General features: G+C 39.7%; 3 protein-coding genes across 3 annotated transcripts; 1 reads left to right on the forward strand and 2 right to left on the reverse strand.

Annotated features, from left to right (window-relative positions):
• Positions 1 to 1,559: 1,559 nt before the first annotated feature.
• On the reverse strand, positions 1,560 to 4,784 carry AK88_02602 (uncharacterized protein; the record flags this gene model as incomplete). The annotated part of the gene is made up of 1 exon (XM_012480227.1): positions 1,560 to 4,784. One exon carries the CDS (start codon positions 4,782 to 4,784, stop codon positions 1,560 to 1,562), a length of 3,225 nt encoding a protein of 1,074 aa, XP_012335650.1.
• Positions 4,785 to 7,954: 3,170 nt separating this feature from the next.
• On the forward strand, positions 7,955 to 15,658 carry AK88_02603 (uncharacterized protein; the record flags this gene model as incomplete). Its single annotated transcript, XM_012480228.1, has 10 exons — positions 7,955 to 8,071; positions 8,205 to 8,252; positions 8,644 to 8,940; positions 9,065 to 9,406; positions 9,593 to 9,857; positions 10,022 to 10,356; positions 10,991 to 11,292; positions 11,450 to 11,839; positions 11,952 to 14,322; positions 14,444 to 15,658. 10 exons carry the CDS (start codon positions 7,955 to 7,957, stop codon positions 15,656 to 15,658), a joined length of 5,682 nt encoding a protein of 1,893 aa, XP_012335651.1.
• A 611-nt stretch (positions 15,659 to 16,269) lies between these two features.
• AK88_02604 (uncharacterized protein) lies at positions 16,270 to 19,943 on the reverse strand (the record flags this gene model as incomplete). Its single annotated transcript, XM_012480229.1, has 2 exons — positions 16,270 to 16,509; positions 16,665 to 19,943. The coding sequence occupies 2 exons, from the start codon at positions 19,941 to 19,943 to the stop codon at positions 16,270 to 16,272; spliced, it is 3,519 nt and encodes a 1,172-aa protein (XP_012335652.1).
• Between the last annotated feature and the right edge of the window lie 289 nt (positions 19,944 to 20,232).

Here is a 20,232-nt window from a genome sequence, read left to right on the forward strand (position 1 = left end):
AGGAAGTATACTAAACAAATGGGGCATATTTTCGTTTCCCCCATAAAATGAAAAATATATAATTATCTTCTCGTGTGAGCCACTTATACATTTGAGACTGCTCTCATGGGACTACCACCTCTTCAGAGTGGTCTTTTTGTCCTTTTTTCCCCGCACAGAAGCAACCCGTTTATGGTCCACTTTTCTACGTCGATTACGCCAAAAATAAGAAAGGGACAAGGGTGGCCTCACAAATATTGATGAGGGAAAAAAGTGGCAATGTTACAAATAGGAAAGGCAAAACAAAAGCAGCTAAAAACTCTGCTTCGTCTCCTCCTTTTTTTAAAAAGGGAGTCAAGTCAAATAGGTGTTTATTCCAGCCGTACACACATAAAAAGTGCGCACAATACGGATGTAGAGCGAATTTGTTTTCCTCATACACGTACCAAATTCCGCGCAGATTCACCAACATGTGCGCATTTCGTCCATCCAGTCTGATGCTTGAAAAATCATCTGGACTTGTTCCTCAGATCAATTATGAATGCATTTTTTTAAAATGGAAATAAATGCAAATGAGGCATACGAAAAAATGCGCAAAAAAAAAAAAAAAAAAAAATCAAAAATAATAATTGCGCAATATTTGTAATTTGTTTTAATTCAAAAAGCCTAGCATACGCAAAAAAAAAAAAAAAAAAAAAAAAAGGGAAAAAGAAAAATTAAATTGAAAATGTGAAATCCGGGAAAATTAAAAAGGGAAATATGTCACACTACACAGAAAAGGGAAAAATGCAAATAGGGGAAAACCCTCGGAGCTTAAAATTAAAAAAAAATTAGGAACCTTTAAGAAGCGAGCACGACCCATGGGCTACCCTGTTCACCAATATTGCCAAACTAAACGTCTCTGAAAAAGTAGACATTTTCCCCTTTGCAAAAATGTAAACTTTTTACATACCCCCCGGAAGCATTGGCACCATATATCTACCATCGCAGAGTGTCCCTAATGCCACACTACTCAGAGCGCTTATCGTACTACGTTATTGTTGAGGAAACAAGAAAAAAAAAAAAAGGAAAACCATTTATGAACGAACAGAATGCTTCATTCCTCATAGTGTGTTAAATAGGAAGCATTTTTCTGGGAAAAACAAAAATAAATAAATTACTATTTTTGCTCCTCACCCCTGGCGACGTCAGCCTCCTCTCCGCACACAGTCACCTATACACTTTCAGACATTTCCTCCCCTTAAGATTATTCAAAAGTTAATTTACAATTGTTGAAGTAGCCAAGCCGCGTGCAACGGCGTAAAAATACGTTACAGCCAGGGGACTATAAATGGACAGCATGTTTAAACGGCCAAAAAAAAAAAAAAAAATGCAAAGGGGGGGAGGTGCACACAGAAAGATGAATGTTGGCGTATGTGCCTTACCATGTATTCGTTTGTGCGCACCTAGGCAAGGCCAAACAGGTGGACCCCTTCCCTTCCCCCAGTGGAAAAAAAAAAAAAAAAAAAAAAAAATACGCCTCATCGGAGGAACCCGCCCCATCCTTAGCAGCGCAAAATTATTACATAGTGTGTACCACCTCAGTCGTCCTTCTGACCAATATACTGAATGAGGATGGGCCTCGAGAAATTGTCCCCATAGGAATTCAGCTGGTCCGCAAGCATGGGCTTCTGCACTATGTTTATGTACCCCAAATTTGCCAAGTGCAAAGTGATATAAAACAAAACAGCTACTTCATCCTTGGATTGTCTACCCTTGGTAATGAGGTCGAAAAAGATGTAGTTAATTTTTGTCGATAAATTCTTATACACCTCCAGCAACTCCTTGGCAATTAAGTCAAAGTCCTGGTTCAAATTTATCTCCACTGGCCCACACTTATCATCCAGCACTGAACAGCTGTCATTGTCCTTGGTGAAAACATTAGAGAAATCATAATTCGAGTTGATAGACAAATCTAGGAGGGGGGATCCCGAAGAGGAAGTGAATTCAGCATTGAGTCGATCATGTAGGAAATTTCCATTCACTTCTAATTCGTCCATTTTTTCTACACTACCGTTTTCTCCGTAAGCCACCAAACTTTTCGACATCTGACTATCCAGGTTCAATCTAGAACCCATGTCGTCCTTAAAAGACAGATCCCTATCATGCAAATCGTTAATACTCAACTCTTTAATATTCAGGTCGTTCAAATTTAGGTCTATGTGCTCCTGCTGTGATAGAGATGGATCTATGCTGAACCTATTTTTGTACTCATTCGTGTGGTTCTCATTTGGTAGGTCAAATGGCATTCCATCCATTTGCTCTCGCACCTCCTCGAAATGCATCATATTTGTGTCACTCTTCATAGTCCCTACTTCGTGCTCCCCGTCAAATGATAAGAAATGATTCGACAGAGTCTCGTGCTCGTTCGATGCCATACTATCGTCGATATTATCCAGGCATTTTTTTATATTAAAATGATCAAACACGTTTTTATTTTCATATAAAAAGGACTTGTTACCCACTGAGCAAGTTAAATAATTTTCGAGCGTTTTTTTCTTCTTCTCCAAATCCTGAGATTCGTACCCAAAATTTATTTCCAACTTATGCACACTTCTCACCTTATCGGTGCTGTTGTGCAGGAAGAAATGTTGAAAGGACGGATAGTCCTTCTGCATCTTTTCATTTATTTCGTTATTTATTGTTTCGATAAGAAAATGTTTGTAGTCTACACTTTCGTGCTTCAACATCCCCTTCATCACTGCATCCTTTATCATATAATTTTTATCAATAATGTGTTTTTCTAATTTTCTTTTCTTCCCTACCAGCTGCATGGTGGTAGAGCCATTCAGGGTAGAACCTGCCTCCTTGTTCTTCTCCCCCTCATCATTCAGAACTATTTGGTTATTTCCATATTTGTCATTTTCTCCCGTGTTGGAGGAGTCGCCCATCTGTCCCCCCTGTCCAGATCCCTTATTTGCATTATCTCTGTGGGATAAATACACACCATCCTCTTCTTCCCCTTCTTCTGCGCCTTCTTTCCCATCGTTCCTTCCGCCCTCTTTTTCATCATCATCATCATCTAACCCTAGCAAGGTATTCAACTTCTTAATAAAAGCATCGTCATCCTTCTGATGGAAATAATCAAAATTCTGATAAGACTCAAAATTTAGGGCTCCCAAGTAGGCATTCTTCTTGGACAAATTTCTTTTCTTCTGAGGAGTGAACATGCTGCCCACTATAACGTTACTCATCATATCTAAATCTCCAAAGGTGTTATGATTTGGAATATTTTGCGCATAAGGAGCAAAACTATTTCTACCGTCCATATTATTGTTATTCATTGAATGCATACTCATAAATGGATTCAAATTATACAGGTCGTTTCTGTTATGCATAGATGTATTCATATTGTGATACCTTCCCATGAAATTATTGTTTCCTGGAGACACATTATACGGCATGTTTGTCATCCCATTAAAGTTGTTAGCCAATGGTTTTCCATCATTTGCGTTCACCCCCTTTCCATTCTCATTTCCCTGCATATTCAAGTTTCCAAAGGGCTGATGCAATGCTTGTCCATCACCCATATTCGCAAATTCGTTCTGCAGGTTCATCCTATCTATACTCCCATCAAGGTTCACACCAACATTGTCACCTCCATCCATCCCATCGTTGAACCTATTCATAGAGTTCACCCCGTCACTCCTGTGCACGGAATTCAACTCCAAGTCGTTAAATTCACCCATCATGCTGCCCCTCTCATTCATGGAATTCTGCAAATTAGAAAACATGTTCTTCGGAATCATATTGTTCAATATAGAATTTTCCAAGTTCAAATTATCCATGGGGTTGTGAAACGACTCAGATAGGGCCCTATTCAAATGCAGCCCATCAAAGTTGTTCATAGGAATGCTATTCCTAGAAATGTATGACCGCTCTAATGCCTTTTCCATGTCATGGTAATTCCCCATACTGCTGTGTACACTACTGCAGTTGCTGATGCTTCCATTATTTCTACCCATGTAGTTATTATGCATACCGCTATTAACATTACCATTACCATGGTCATTTTCAGTGTCTTCATTGTCGTGGTCAAAATTTAGATAGTTCAAGCCGGAAATTTCTAGAAGCATCTCATTATTCATTTCGTTCTCATTAAACATGTCATTGTAACTGTTGTTCTGTGTCCCGGCAATACTTATCTCATCAGCGTTCAGGGAAAATCGAGATTTTCTTCCCGTAAAATTGTCAATTACGGAAGGGATTAATTCGTTCAAGCCAATGGAACCCCTCTTTATATTCAGGGAATTTCTATTTAGCCTCTTTTTATTTCCATTTTTGCTACTATCATCTTCGTTGTCCTTTCCTAATTTTCTTCTCTTGGAATCCTTACCACTTACCATCAAGTCGTTCAATTCATTGTCCTTATTTTTATAAAGAGACAGGATCTTCCTTTTTAAAAAATCGTAATCTTGACCAATAAAATACACTTTCTTTTTGTATATGTTACACACCCCAATGAGCAAAAAGGAAAACGTTTTAATTGTCAAGCTGTTGTTCTCAACTCCTTTTAAGATGTCATTGCAAATCTTGCTTAAATCACAGCATACCATAATATTCTTCTTTATTTTGTTCTTATCAAAGTATGCATTCCATGCGTACCCGAGCGAATTGTTTCTGAAAGAATTCCCATAAATCACCAGTTGGTGATGATTGCTGCCGCTGCCGCTGCTGTGCTCCTGGTTTCTTTCGTCCCTTTGAATTATGCTCCTGCTCCTTTTAACCCTCGGGTTTAGCGTGTCGCCTCTTCTCAGCACATCCATCTCGTTCGGGGGAATATACACGTGGATAATTTGGAAAACACTTTTCCTGGTTGCAGGCGTTTACACATACACACGCTTAATATTGTACATAAGTGCATACATTCATGTGTGTGCATGTGTTTCCCCTTTACACTCGCTCAACTCCTGAAGTCAACACAACCAATATCTCGTCAATTTAAAAAGTTAAAAAAAAATAAAATAAATTAAATTAAACGTAAACTGTGGAGAAAAAAAAAAAAAAAAAAATTAAGTACATTCCAAGTGTATGCATAAAAATGAACCATTTAACGTAAAACGAAAAGCAGTCAAATGACGCAAGGGTGGTAGTGCGCACGTGTGAATATTGTGCACGTGTGTGTATTGAGAAGTTTAAAAAAAAATGCTGGGTGGAGCGGGCTCCTTAAACATTTTCTTATCAAAATAGGATCACACGTAACATGTCAATTGTGTCAAAATGGCCAAAAATGAAACCTGAGAGTGAATATGCTCCCAAGTGAGCGCTTCCAAACGAGCGGGAGAATTTTCCAGAACAATCTGACACAAAGCACTTTTTTGTTATAATTTTGCCACTCTTTGCAATGTGCACTTTTTAAGAGCGTGCCAAAGGGGGGTAGCGTGCGATTGTTCCGCTTGGGTGCCAAGTTGTATGCCAAGTAGTTACAGATTAAAAAAATAAAGTAATTAATAAGTAAATAAATATATGTATAATAAAAACGCCATAAAACCGACTTCTTAGACACCCACGCAGTTGTGAACAGTGCGCTTACAAGTATTCGCCACCATAAAAATTGTGCGACCAATTGACAATTTATTGTTTAAAAAAAAAAAATTTGCTTCAAGTCAGCTGATTAAAAAGAAAAAAGGCGAATCATGATGCATAGTTGTTTTATAATAAATTTATACTTCAAAAAATGGCTTCATGCAACTAAGCGAGCATGTATACTTTGTTAAGTAGCTCCTCGAGAACGTGTGCACGAGGAAGGACTGCGTATGCCCGTATGTATCGAACATGCATGGACGTACGCACTTCTGCGCGTATGCAAACGTGCGCCCAGGCATGTGCACTCCATACGCTTGGTCAAAAATAAAACACAAAATGTTCACATAATAATGTACAAACGCAGCACACAAAAAAAAAAAAAATGCCAAATTCAAAAATGGTACATTTTTTTTTTTTTTGCCAAATTACCATGGAAGGCAAATAAATGTAATGTATTCATAAAAGGTCAGGGTAATATACATGGGCGCAATTTCCCATGTATTGTCTCACGTTTCCGCCAAAAGGACATATCGCCCTTTTATTTTATTCTATATGTTCAAGTCATTCTTTCAGACATCCCTCACTTTCGATAAAACGAATAATGCATTGTTTTTTTATAAGATACTTTAAAAAGGGATGACAATTGGCGCAAATGTGAAGGAAGAAAAATGTAATGCGCCATACGCAAGGGGGTTAAAACAATAAAAAAAAAAAAATCGTAAAAAGAACGGGAAATTATAAAAAGTTATGCACGGTTCATAATTTTTTTTTAAATATCCCGCTGTTTAACCTTTTTTTTTTTTTTTTTTTTTTTTTTTTTAAAAAAAAGCCCAAATGGCTAGCTGCTCTTACGGTTTACACAAACTTTTTCCTTTTCGTCCTCAAAATGATTAAGCAGTTTTCCTTTGCAACGCTTTTGATTAACATCAAAAACGCCAATTATTAGTTTTTACAATTGTCGTTGTTTTTATTTTCCCGATGATATCACGCTGCTTCTGAAAAAGTGGCAGCCTCGCAGTTCTCAAACATCGCGTGCACACACATGATGAAAGGATGCTTATGTAGCTTCCCTTAAGGAAATTTTCCCCAATATAAGAAAAATAACTGGCTCCATTTCGAAGTGTTCTAAACGTTTGTGTTTTTATCTTGCAATAGAAGGAGACAGCTCATGCCATAAAGGGGTGTCCTTTTGTGCTGCACAAAATGTTACACCTTTTTCTGAACAATTTTTTCGTTTGGTTTGTTAAAATAGCTGCAAAAAAAAAAAAATAATAAACAGGAATCGCTTTTCATCCAGGTCAGAAGGTTTAATCTTATCATGTAACCATTGCACGGGTAAAAATAGTTCGGTGATGGGCAGGACAGAATATATATCCTCCAAGGGGACAAATTACACCTCGCTGCTCCTTTTATATCTCGTGCGTTTACCACAATTGTAACCGTCCTTGTCAGGTTTTGCTGCGTTTGTATTGTTATCTTAGTATTTTATTTTTTTTTTAAGGTTTTCAGCACCATTGCACGAGTTATTGTGCCCCTTTTACACCGTTCGCATAATTGCGGATACAAAAGAAATATACAGGATTTACACGTGTTGGCACTTGTTTTCCTGTTTCATGCACCATTGGCGCCGCGATAACGCGCACCCACTGCAATATTATCGACAGGAAATCCAGCTTTTATCATAATTAGTTCCTAACCGTTTCTACACCGCGATTCTGTACTCGGTTAACATTTAAAATAATTCAACGTTCGAACCAGTTTGTTTCCTGCCCAAATGGTATATTTTTGCCGCGCAAAGGAAGAGCTATAAATTTGTACATAGGGACATATACACGCAAGTAAAGTCGAAAATGGTAGAACCCATTTTCTCAAACAATCCATGAGGCATATTTTCCCACATTTGATAACATAACAAAAATGAGCGTGTGTTTGAAGAATCACTTTTCAACGCGCCAAAGTAGCCGAAAAATAGCTGCGTTGGCATACGCCTTTTCCTGTGAACCACTAGGCGCACAGTACTTCTCCAACCAGTGAAAACGAAAAAAAAAAAAAAAAAAAAAAAAAAAAAAAAAAAAAAAACAAACAAAAAAATTATATACTTCTTTATATATAAAAAAAAAAAAAAAAAAAAAAAAAAAAAAACGAACAAACTCTTGTATTATTTAACCAAATAATGTTCACAAAATATGCCGTTTTGCACACACACAAATAGAGGGAAAACATAGTAAAAAAAAAAATGTTAACTGTACGTAGGAGCATTTCCCAATCCAACACTCTCCTTCCCCTCAACACCAATGAACTTCTGCCGTTTTGACTTATACATGACAAAATAAAAAACTCTATGCAAATGCCCCACCTTAACTTGTTCATTTTGCCCTTTTAGCCAGTACACGTGGAAAATACACCAAAAATGATAAAATTAAACGGAATAATTTTGCTTTACTTTTCTGTGCTCAATTTGGTGTATTGTCTTAATAGCAACTCCTGTAAAACCGCCTACATCTTGTACTCCCCACAGTCGACGACGGTAACAGTTGTTCATATTTGGACCTGCACATACGCGCATGCACGTGAACATAAGTATATGCCTGTGCACGCACTCTACATACACAATTAGAACACAGTTACATGGGCACGTTACGCTTCTTCCCCCCTTGCAGCGATACAAGACTCCCTTCAGAAGATGGAATAGCCCACAGAACAATAACGTACTAAAAAATATATAAAAAAAAAAAAAAAAAAAACGCCCCATTGAACCATTTCTCTCAAATGACGTAACTGAAACATAAAGTCCCCCTTCCCCACCTCCCCCCCCCAATGATACTCTGCATGCTTTGTTATTAAAATGTGAATGTGGTTGTCCACATATTCCCATGCGCATACATGCGGGGTAACCACGGACAAAGTGCACACATGTGTAGTATCCACCTATGACGTTGCATACCGTTCATCATCATGTGCACACCACGTGCTCGCCATCTACATGCGCCCGCTGTCTTACCATATCTGTGTACCACATCACGCCGCTCCGCTAAAAACGCTTCTCCGATGAAGACGCCCTAACAAACTACGCACATTTTGAATAACCCACCGATTAAGCATGCATCAATTTTTGTGTCAATTAAAAACGCATTATTTGTTTCGAACTCTAAAAATCATAATCAGAATTTGAGCGATTTATGTAAAGACCAAAAATCGACTGAAGATGTGTACAACGAAAATGTGGCAAGGCAATCCAACCTAAAGAATTTTGCAAAAGACATAAACGACAATGTCTACATCGAAACGAACAGGAGAGAAAGGAGGATAAAAAGGAATAAACACTTGCGGTCCTTATACAGTAACAATAGCATACGGATGTCAAACTTTATTTATCCCATGTTCATTCATGAGGAGGTAAAAAAAAAATTAATTTGCATAAAGAGAGAGAGAAAAAAAAAGTGTGCTTCCTATATAACAGAACCACCTCTGTACTGCTCTCCTGTGAACCACATCCCTTCTGTTACATTCTTCTCCGCAGGATAACCCACAGAAGGAAACCCCGCTGGATGGAATTTACACTTACAACTTAGACGGAATCGTGAAAGAGATCGAAGAATGCTTACAATTGAATATTCACCACTTTATGTTTTTCCCAGTCGTCAAGGAAGAAAATAAAACGACCTACTGCTCTGAATGCTACAATGAAAGCAGCTACTTCTGCAACGCGATAAACAAAATAAAACAAAAATTTAAAAATCAAGTTGTCATTTACGTGGACGTTGCTCTGGATCCGTATAACGTATACGGACACGATGGAATATATGACGAAGACAAAGGGGAAATTCTCAACGACGTTACGGTGCACACGCTGGTGAAGCAGGTAATGCGTGCACTTGGGGAGAATTTATCCTCATTTTATTTTTAGTTTTATTTGCCTATTCGAGGGCCTCCCCCCACTTGTGCTTGTTTCTACTCTATTACGCAGTGGGCGCACTAATTCAACCTCGCAAACGAACGAGAAACACCATTATGGTGGCACCTCCCCACATTTGCTCCACCTTCGCAGTCCCTATGCCTAGCCAAATGCGGCGCCGACGTAGTGTGCCCCAGCGATTCCATGGACAACAGAATTCAACAAATTAGAAAAAACCTAGATTTTCAAAACTTCAGAAATGTTCTGATATTGTCCTACACGTGCAAGTATTCCTCATGCCTGTATAAACCATTTAGGTCCATCCTGAATTCCAACATTCACAAAAACGTCGTCAAAAATAAGCAGTCATATCAGCACGACTTTAACACGTACTATGACCTGAACCATGTGGAGAAACGTAATGAGCCAACAATAGACGCACGCAAGGATGCATTTGCCATGTGTGTGCGTGTGTGTCCACCGTTTTGCGCTTTGCTCGAAAGGGAGAAAATGCATATACATGTGGAGTCCCCAAAGTTTTGCTAATAAATCGAATTCTTGTTTTCTTTCCCCCCCTTGCAGACATCGCCGAAGGGGCCGATATCCTCATGGTCAAGCCGTCGCTATTTTACCTAGACGTGATCAGTCGTATTAGAAGCAGAATGGCCACATACGCCACGGTGCCTCTGGCCGTTTACAACGTCTCTGGTGAATACATGATGATCAAAAACTACGTCAAACATTTGAATGCAGACATAAATTATGAAAATGAAATTTTGACGGAGCTCTTTAAAAGCTATCTAAGAGCAGGGGCAAATATAATTATCACCTATTTCGCTAAGCAGTATGGTTTATACCTCAAAAATCTGTATGACCGTAATGTAGACATAGACGACGATATGAGCAGCAATTTTAATGTTGAATTGACGCTATAATGGGCATAATCAAAAGAGGACATTAATACTTAAAGAGGAAAGAATTCGTACAGCGTATTTTTCCATCATCAAGCGGATTGCGTATTCCATCCTTCAGTTTTCTTTTTTTCTCCTACAAAAAAATGTCATTTTAATTTCAAGAAAGTGTTCTGCTTCGCATGGCAACTGAATGCATCACGCGGTCGAGTGAATTTCAGGCGTTTGTTTCTTCGACGTGTTAACATTTTTTTTTTTTTCTTTTTCCTCCCCCAATTTGTTCCAGTCTTATTGTGGCATGTTTAGACAGTTTATGCGTTTTTCTGTTCCGCGCTCATTTATCACGTTTACCATATCCACTCCTGGGCACCTTCCCATTTTTTCACTCCCTGCTTGAGGACAATATGACACAAAATTTAATGAAAATTTAACGTTTGCTCACGGACAGGGCGATGTGTACCGTCCGTTTTCGATGCGGGGCGATTTCAAATGGGGCGTGTGCTTGGGGGACACAACAGGAACAAATAGGATGTTCCTCTATTTAACCACGTGCGTAATATGCGCACACCACGCGAATATGTGTACACGACACGTAGTATGTTATTGCACGCGTATGCCCCGTCTTCAACCCTAACTGCAGGCGAGCGAACTAAAAGAAGACGAGGATTTGATAAAGTACGAACTGCCCAACAGGCTGACCAGCATCATCTACAAAAAAAGAAAAAACAAACATAAAAAAAAATACATCTTAAATAACGAACAACACGTGATATTACCTTCGCACAAAATTTCAAACGAATACAAAATTTACACCAATCCTATTGACTACAACTATGAGGAAATGCACGTTTACATGGAGGTGAACACTGGAAGTGTAAATGAAAAAAAGAACCAGCAGGGGATAAGTCATCTGTGTGAGCATGTCTCTTACATGGGTTCCAAGTAGGGCATTGTTTTTGTTGCTTAGATATGCTGCAAAATATCGCCTCTCAAAGAAGCAAACCTTTCCCCACACTTTTTTTTTTTTATTTTTTTATTTTTTTTATTTTTGATCATATGCACGCCCCACACGTTATACTGTCCTTACCACCCCACGCAGAAATCGGAAAAATATCATAGACAAAAATATCCGGACAAATGCGTACACCGATTTTCACCATATCGTTTTTTATATAAGTGTGAGCCTGAACAAAGAACTGTACAAAGAAAACTCCTTGAGCCAATTCCAGTACGACAATGTCATAACAAATATTAGCGAAGACCAAATTGAAGATTATGATGTTTACACAGTAGACGAATTTAACTACAAGCATGCCATCCTGTCCAAGTGCATTGACACCATGGTGGAAGTACTAAAAGGAGAAACTCAATTCAACAAGGAACGAATTATTAAAGAGAAGAAGGCCATTTTTTCCGAGTACAGCATTATCAACACGGTGGAATATAAAATGAACTCAGACATTATTAAGACGCTGCACAAGGAAAACAGGTGCGTCACGCCCAGTAGCGCGACTGGGGGCGCCGCTTCGTAACACTGACACGTCATGTCACCATTTCCCTTCACCACAACTCCACTCATCGCTTCCCCTCCCCCGCCGCAGACTGAGTCACCGACTTCCCATCGGAAAGCTGGAGCTCCTCAAGAGGTACGAGCCAAAGGACATTAAAAAATATTTCGACCTTTTCTTTAGAACGGAAAATGTCAACCTGTACATATACGGAGATGTGAACGTGGACATAGCTCGCAAGCTAGTAAGCGAAAAATTTCAGAAGGTTAAGAAGGACGAACTAACACCGGACGACATAAAGTACCTGGCCATTTTGAATGACAACACTTTGCGGTCGAGAAATAAAAACCTACCCGCAATTGTCCATATGTATGGGGGTGATTGCTACTCAAAAAAGGGCGGCACGGAAAGTGGGTCTCCAAATGGATCAAAGGATCAGATGGATAAAGATGATGTGTGTGCAGGGGAACCCGTCATAGGAGGCACCGACACAGGAAAGGAAATGATATACGCAAGTAGAGATAATACACCTGGCGATGAGAAAGATGATTGCGAAAAAGCAGACAACGGTTCCATCACGTCCCTTCCCGACGACGAATACCCAGATGACAACATCGTCGACGCGCGGAAACTCAACGAATTAAGAAGCACGTTTCAAAACGAAGCCCTTAGCGAGCTCAAGTTTAGGGCCTATCTTAGCGAAAAGTACAAACCAACATTGGAAGAAGAAAAAATTCTGAACAAGTCAGACCAAAAAAAAAACCTCACAACAGATTTTGAAATTATAAAATATTCTTTAAATAATGTCAACATAAATATACTGATGAAGGAGGAAATAAAAAGCATTCGCACCATGGAGGATTACAAAAATTATGTCATGAAAGATGTTATGTTTTATTGCCTGTCTTTTCGATTTAACGTATACAAGCGGGATTTATTTAACAGCATAGATATTAATGAGTACACAAATATTAACGAAGGGGCCACCGTGAGAACGGTGGAAATAAAGACAACGACAAAATCGTTCTCAGAAGCTGTTACAGCTTTTTATAATTTCATTAAAAGTTTGCTAGCCCATGGGTTCAGCAATGACGAGTTACAAAATTATCGGGCCAACGAGATTGAGTACGATGAAGCAGGTGGAGGAAGTGGCGAAGGAGATTTTAGCTCAGCCAGCGGGGCAGGAACAAAACAGATGAAGCTAGTGCACCCAGAAAAGGAAGAGGAGGAACAAATCCTGGAAACCCGAATGAACGAAATGTACACAGATGAAATACAAAAAATTATCGACTACAATTCTTGTAAGCATGTGTACCTGAATGAGCAAAGGGAAAAAAAACTCAAGCAGGAAATTTTCGATAATTTAAAAATAGAACAAGTTAATTCCTTTGCCAAAAATTACTTTCAGTATTTGTTTAATATATTCAAGGCAAATACAAATTTTAAGCCCAACTGTGTTATTATTCATGTCCCACACATGGACTTCAACTCTTTCAACAAGGATGGAGTGAAGAAGCTGTTCCTAAACAACATCAATTCTGTATCTGACGTCCCCAACTTTTCCTTAAGCTTTCAGAATACCTTACTGTCACAGAAATATGTGTATGAAAATATCACAAAACAATTACACATGGCTAGGTACGTGGACCCCAGGGGGGGCGACACACCCAAGAGAGACATATTCGCTGGCATCCTTCACAAGATAAACCAGATTAAAAGGGACCATCAGCCCGTCCTGTGCGTCCTCCCTAGTATGGACACACCAACCAAGGTTGGCACGCTGGACAAGGCTGACGCCGCACCTCTCGTGTACACCGCGCCCAATTACCCCCTCTTCCGCACGTGCTACGGCATGCATACGGAAGGCAAGCAGGGGGAAGTCGAACACGGGCTAAACGCCTCCCAGGGCACACACCTAAGCCACCCCGCGCAGGGAAAAACGGGCGTCAATCTCGATGTACTGCCCAGCGCATTGAAGACCGGAACAGACGCCAGCAGGGTCAACCTGAAAAAATACGTGGCAGAACAGAAAGGCCAAAGAGAAGTCGAAAACTACCAACTGGCAAATGGGATCAAAGTGAATTTATACAAAACACAAATAGACAAAAAAAACATATACCTAAGATTAATCATACCGCATAATGACATATTGAAAAAAAAAAAAAAAAACGTGTTCCCCTTATTATTCTCAGTTATATGTCTCTTCGAGGGAGGAGAAATTGAAAACATCAGTCGTGAAAACGTAGAAATTCATTGCAGCAATAGGAGCATAAATATATGCATTGACATTAATGACGAATATTTTTTTATCGATATTTATACTTATAATAAACACGAAAATATCAATTCGGCCTTTTCCATACTTAACAACATTTTACTGCAAACGCGCATTGAGGAGTCTGCCCTCAGGAGGGTCGTCGACAAGCTCCGGAAGGACTTCTACGAGTATAAGAACAATCTCCAGGTAAGCGTTTCCCCGGGGTGTTTGTCTAGGCGCTACATCGGTGTGGCGTCGTGAGTGTCACAATTAGGTCATGTTTACGTCATTTTTACGTTTTTTCTGCTCCTCACCCACCCCATTGCAGTCCTTCTTGCTCGGCCAAACCATCTCGTATCTATCCGACGGCGCGATGGGCTACCAAAATTTCGACCTGCGAGAAGCCGAAGAAATGTCCCTCGAAACGGTGCACAAGGTGCTAAAGCACCTATTTAGAGACCCCTCCCTGTTTGAGCTTACCGTTGTAGGCGACATACCCGATTTTATGCACTACTACGTGCTGCACTACATTGGAACCCTCCCAGTTATAAGAGACGTGTCCACGAATGAGAACGCGACAGAAGTGGAACGAGTAACTCGCCAACAAATGAATCTCCGTGGTGATAACAACGATACACCGCAAAATGATACACCCACCGGAACGGATCCCCTACAACAAGAGTACTCACTCCTGTGCCCACTTCAAAACTTCGAAGAAAAAATAAAGCAAGCTACCTATGTCTTTTTAAAAGAAAAAGAAGATCACGCTATTTTCCTCCTCATCGGAAAAAGTGCCAACCACTTTGGCTTCCTCTCCAACGGGGTGCACATTTCGCTATACTTACTACAATTTTTAAAAAAGCTTCTATGTCACGAAATGGAAGATGAGAATGTTGAAAAAGAAACCACGGATAAAGTATTTACACAAATTTTAAATCACATCCACATAGAAAAATACAAGAAGGAAGACATCACAGAATTAATTACAAGAAAAAAAAAATTATATACCAACCCCCTTTTTTTCAATGCAGTATCTTACATTATTCAGTACATACTGAACAGTAAATTATTTCATTATTTGCGAGAAAAAAAAGAATTAACTTATGATTCTTCCTTTGAATTTATAAACTATGAAAAATATTTTGCAGGCTTTTTTACCTTACTTGTTCAGACAAATCCGAAAGATTTAAAAGTTATAAAAAATGAAGTTCTTTCTAGCTTTGAAAATTTTACAAAAAATTTTTACAACTATTCTGATTACTTAATAGAAAATGCCAAGTTATCTTATTTAAATAAGAAAACAAAAGATTTGAAATTTTTTGTTGATAAAATCTCGGGGATGCAATTGACACACTTCCCGCTAAAGTACAAAAATAAATTTCTCCTAAGAGATAATCTTATACTGAGTAAAATCGAAAAAATAGACGTCCTCTTAGCCGTATATATCCTGTTCAATCAAACGTCAAGTTATCACATATCTTGTGGAATTGCATCTCCGAAGGATGTTTGGGCGGAAACTTACAGAAACATAAACGAGTTGTAATAAAATGGTGTACTCCATTTTCGTGGAACTTGCTCATATGGCGTAGCAACCTGGACGCTCCTACTACGCCATAGTGCTGATTTTTTTTTTATACCCACGAGCATATTTGCGCATGTCTGTTCTGGACAGGCGTCTGGTCAGCAGTCCTTTCTATATACGTATGTGTTTCACCACATGCCGCTTCACCTCTAATCGTGCGTCTATGCGCGTTGATGCACTTGGGATACGCATCAACACACTTCTGTGAAGTGTACACCGGGGATATTACTCCCTTTTTCATTTTCTTCATTTGTCAGTTGGGAGTGACCCCACTCTTCTTCCCTTTTCACTATCATAATATTATCATAATCAGCCTCGTATGTGTAACCGCGTGCAGACTGCTGTGCGTTTCTGCATATTAATGACACATGATGTGGGGCCTCCTCCTTTTTTGTTTGATACCCTTGAGCTCGCAGCACCCCTTTCAGTGCTCCAATGAGCTTCATCGAATTTGTTTTTTGTTATGTGCTGGTGCGTCTTCTCACCACACATGAGTGTGACGCACAACCGTTTGCGTCTCTATCTCCATCGCGTGTGTCCTTTATTTATATATTTTTTTTTTGTGTGTATATTCAAGCGCCAACACGTTGCATCGAGTAGCAGAGAGACAGAATCTCCTTAAAATTTGCGGTGCTGAATAAGACGTTATAATCAACATTCTCGTTTACACAATTGTTTGTCGACGACTCGTCTATGTGAACAATTTCCTGGACGATCCGCTGGTAACTTTTTTCGACCGCTTCGCGGCAGTTCCACCTCACGGGGGCGTAGTACCTGGGCGACTCCAAATTTTTGATTATCCATTGGAACAGCTGCAAAGGCGGAAAGGGTAAAGTGGACTGTGCAACGGGGGAAAGCGCCAAGCAGGGGGGCAGGGAAGGGGAGTCAGCTACGTCTCCCCCCTTCACACGAATTGCCCTATACCGACCACTAAACTCATATGTTGGCCACACAGCGCAACACTAACCTTCTGCGACACGTCCAGGAAGAACATTTTCTCGTTTGTGGCCGTGCCGCGAAGCATCTTATTATCCTTTATGTTATTTATGAACGCCTTCAAGTTGCTATCATACATGCCTAAATTGTAAATCTGAAAAACATATATCGATATTTCCCTCACCGTTTGGCCAAACATGACTGCTACTTTTTGGTGAAGGGAAGAGTCCCTTTTCTTCCAAATCGGAATCCTCCCCTGATAATTCAAATTTTCCTCGTGAACGTAAAAAATGTAAGGGTACAATACAGAGTTGAGGAATATATCCAAGCAAAGGCATAAGGTGTGTATACTGAACTTCTTTTCATTCATCACGAAGTTTTTATTTCTTCCATCTATTTCGTCATGGATAAGATAAAACATAAATCGTACACCGTCGTTGAGATCCTTGTGGGGTATTTTCACCAAATCGTTGATCAGCATTTCTAAATATACGTATATGTGTTCCTTTATCTTTTTCAGGGTGGACAGCTCCTGCTTCTCATCTGCAGTCAGGCATACATCCGCCATGACATCATGTCCGCTGCTGCTCCCCACGTTGTCTCCATCCTTCTTTGTGTTCATATCTTCCAAAATTGTATTATCCTCTTCCAACATGGTTTCGTCACCCAATACGGTGTTATTTCCCCCGTTTGCTGGGAACTCTTCCTTTTCCATACCTGTTCCAACTTGACCGTAGCCATCCTTATCCCCCTTTACCACCTCATCAGGGTCATCTCTGCTAATCCGTTTGGTACCCTTCACGTGCTCATTTGGCGAATGAACTGATACGGCTTGTTCATCTTTCACCTCTGAATTGTTCCCATGCATATTGTCCCCCTTTTGGGAGGCTTCCCCATTGGAGACAGCAACGCCATTTTCCTCCTTCCCAATATGCGCACAGCACAGCTCGATATATTTATCCACCCAAGGGGCGAGCACAAACCTCCGGAGACATAACAACGTGGCAACGCTGTCCAAGACATGGGTCACCTTCATCTTCGTGTGGTAGTCGATGTTTTTGTTCAGCAGGGTATAAATTTCGTGTTTAATTATGTGCTTCACTAGGTCTTCCAAACTGTCATAATAGGACGCCACGTTAAAAAAGGAATGCGTTAGAAGGAGGGTGTTCAAGCTGCACCTCGCCTTCAATATATGAATCACATTTATATATTTGTAATTAACCAGGTGCTTCCACAACTCTCTGCAAATGTGTGATTGCTTCGGGGGAATTTTTCCCTTCCCGCTTAAGTTCGCCTCCCTTGTGTCTCTAAAAACTTCCATTAACAAATTACAGTTGGTTGGTTTCTCTTCAGTCACATCGTACATGGACGCATACTCCTTCTCTAGCGTGAGAACGCTGTGCACATCTTTGTTGCTCAATTTGGTTGTATCCACGAGTTTTGTATGATTAGAGAAATGGTCATGCGGAGCTTCCTCTGGCGCGTGTTCCACCTGTTCACCCTGCGCGGCGGAGTACTTAACGCTAGGCTCATGTGCACTGCCCGCCTCATTGGCCCCCCCCTCGAAGGCTGTCTCGTCATACAGTCCCAAGTACCCCTTCTTGTCATTAAACGCATTGTTAAAATTGTACATTTCTTCCAGCTTATTACGACTTCCCCTCAAAACGCAACGCTTCTTATTATCTATATCCCTCTTGGCCATCCCTTCCTCGATATCCTTAGGGCTAACAAAGTTAAGCTTAAAAAAACTGTCTTCATAAATGCACAAATTTGATTGCACGTAAATTTTCTGACACAACCAATGTGGTGCATTTTTCATAAAATCTGAATCCTCCCCTTTTTTGGCCATTAAAAATTGAACAGCCAATTCATGCTTCTTTTGGTATAAAATAAAGTCAGATAAATTTAAGGATAATTTTGTATGATAAAAAAAGGCCTCTGTCCATTCGATGGTCAATAGTTGAGATAAAACAGACCTCTTCAAAGCCATTATGTATTGCATTTTTTTTTTTTTTAAAACTTTTATCTCGTCAATTATGTATTTATATAATGTATCGATTCGTTTTTGCAAAGAAGTGTAGTTGGAATAGATTTCTGCTAGCAATTTGTGCTTCTTCTTCAACAAATGGAGTATCCTATTTTTCCTATTCTCCAAATTTACATCACTGAGGGATTTTTTCTGATGGGACAAAATGAAAGCGTCTTTTATATTCACAATGGGGTGGTTACGATAAGTGCCCTTGGAGTGACTTCCTACCAGCACACAGTTAGGACATAGACTACAATAGCATTTCATGCAAACACTTTCGACCACCTCATGTGGATGGTATGCACACTTTCCAAATTGATATGGAGACTCCGATATTGGCATCCTCCTATGATTCTTCAAAATTTTATTTTTCTCATGATGCTTTATGTCACATATATTGCACAAATGGACCTTATCATTATGGCAATAATAAATAGCCTTAGCGGTGTAGCAGTATTCACATATCGGCACGCTGATGTCGACACGTAAACATTTGAATTCAAACTCGATTAACAACACAGGAAGTACCTGTTCGGCTGATTTTACTTTGTATATGTAGCTATAATTACTTCCGCCCCTCCTCATATGTGTTGATGTCTCCTTAATTTGCTCACCTCTGCCCAATTCATTCTGTCCATCCCCCCCCCTCTTCCTCTCCACCGATGAGCCCAACTGCTCATAGAATAAATCTCTATCCACCGCAACAGAGTCGTAATTATTTGGAATTTGTCCCTTTTCCATGTAACTTAAATTATTTTTATTTAATAAGAGAGTTTTGTTCGGTATTATTTTAAATAGGTACACTCGAAAACCCCCATTGGTGTTCTTTTCAAACCCTAGTGGATAATCTGTGTTCCCAATCACATACTCCAGGTCTTTTAATTCCTCATAATTGTTTGTAAAATATTCACCCACATTTTCACTTGTATTATTTATTTTGTTTGTGTCCATTATACTAAGTAGGATGTTGCTTCTCAAATGACCTGCAATTTCGTCAAATGCTTTTTCACTTTCGGGCTTCACTAATCGATATACATTCAAGACGTTCACGTTGCTACTAAAGAAACTTAATTTCAGGAGGTACTCATATTTCATCACCATGTTGTAGTCAGTAATTCTGCTTATTTCTAGCATCTCTGCAAATGTGTTATTACTGTTTGTCTTTTCACTTAGACCTTTATTTTTTAATACGACTCGTTTGTATACACTGCGGAAGTCGTTACCTTCCTCCTCCTGACTCCCCTCCACCGCGTATCCCTTTTCATGTTTCTTGTCCTCCATGGGTTAGTTCGAAGCACGGTGTGAAGGCAACACGGACGACAGGGGGGGACAGGGTGAAAAGTATGTCTCCCCTAAACGTTCGATTTTGTTTATCCCTTCACCAAGTTTCCCTTTTTTTGTTTTTCCTTTTTCAGCATTCCCATTCCATGTCGCCAAAGCGGTGTGCAAAATGTGACGGATCAATCCCCCCCCCCCTTGGGTGAGCGAGCAAAGGGGCATAAACGCACACACAAGTGTGAGGTGCTCACAGGTATGCAAAATTAAAAAAAAAAAATTTCCCAAAAGTAAC

The sequence above is a fragment of the Plasmodium fragile genome (assembly GCF_000956335.1).
Source record: "Plasmodium fragile strain nilgiri unplaced genomic scaffold supercont1.26, whole genome shotgun sequence".
NCBI lineage: Eukaryota > Apicomplexa > Aconoidasida > Haemosporida > Plasmodiidae > Plasmodium > Plasmodium fragile.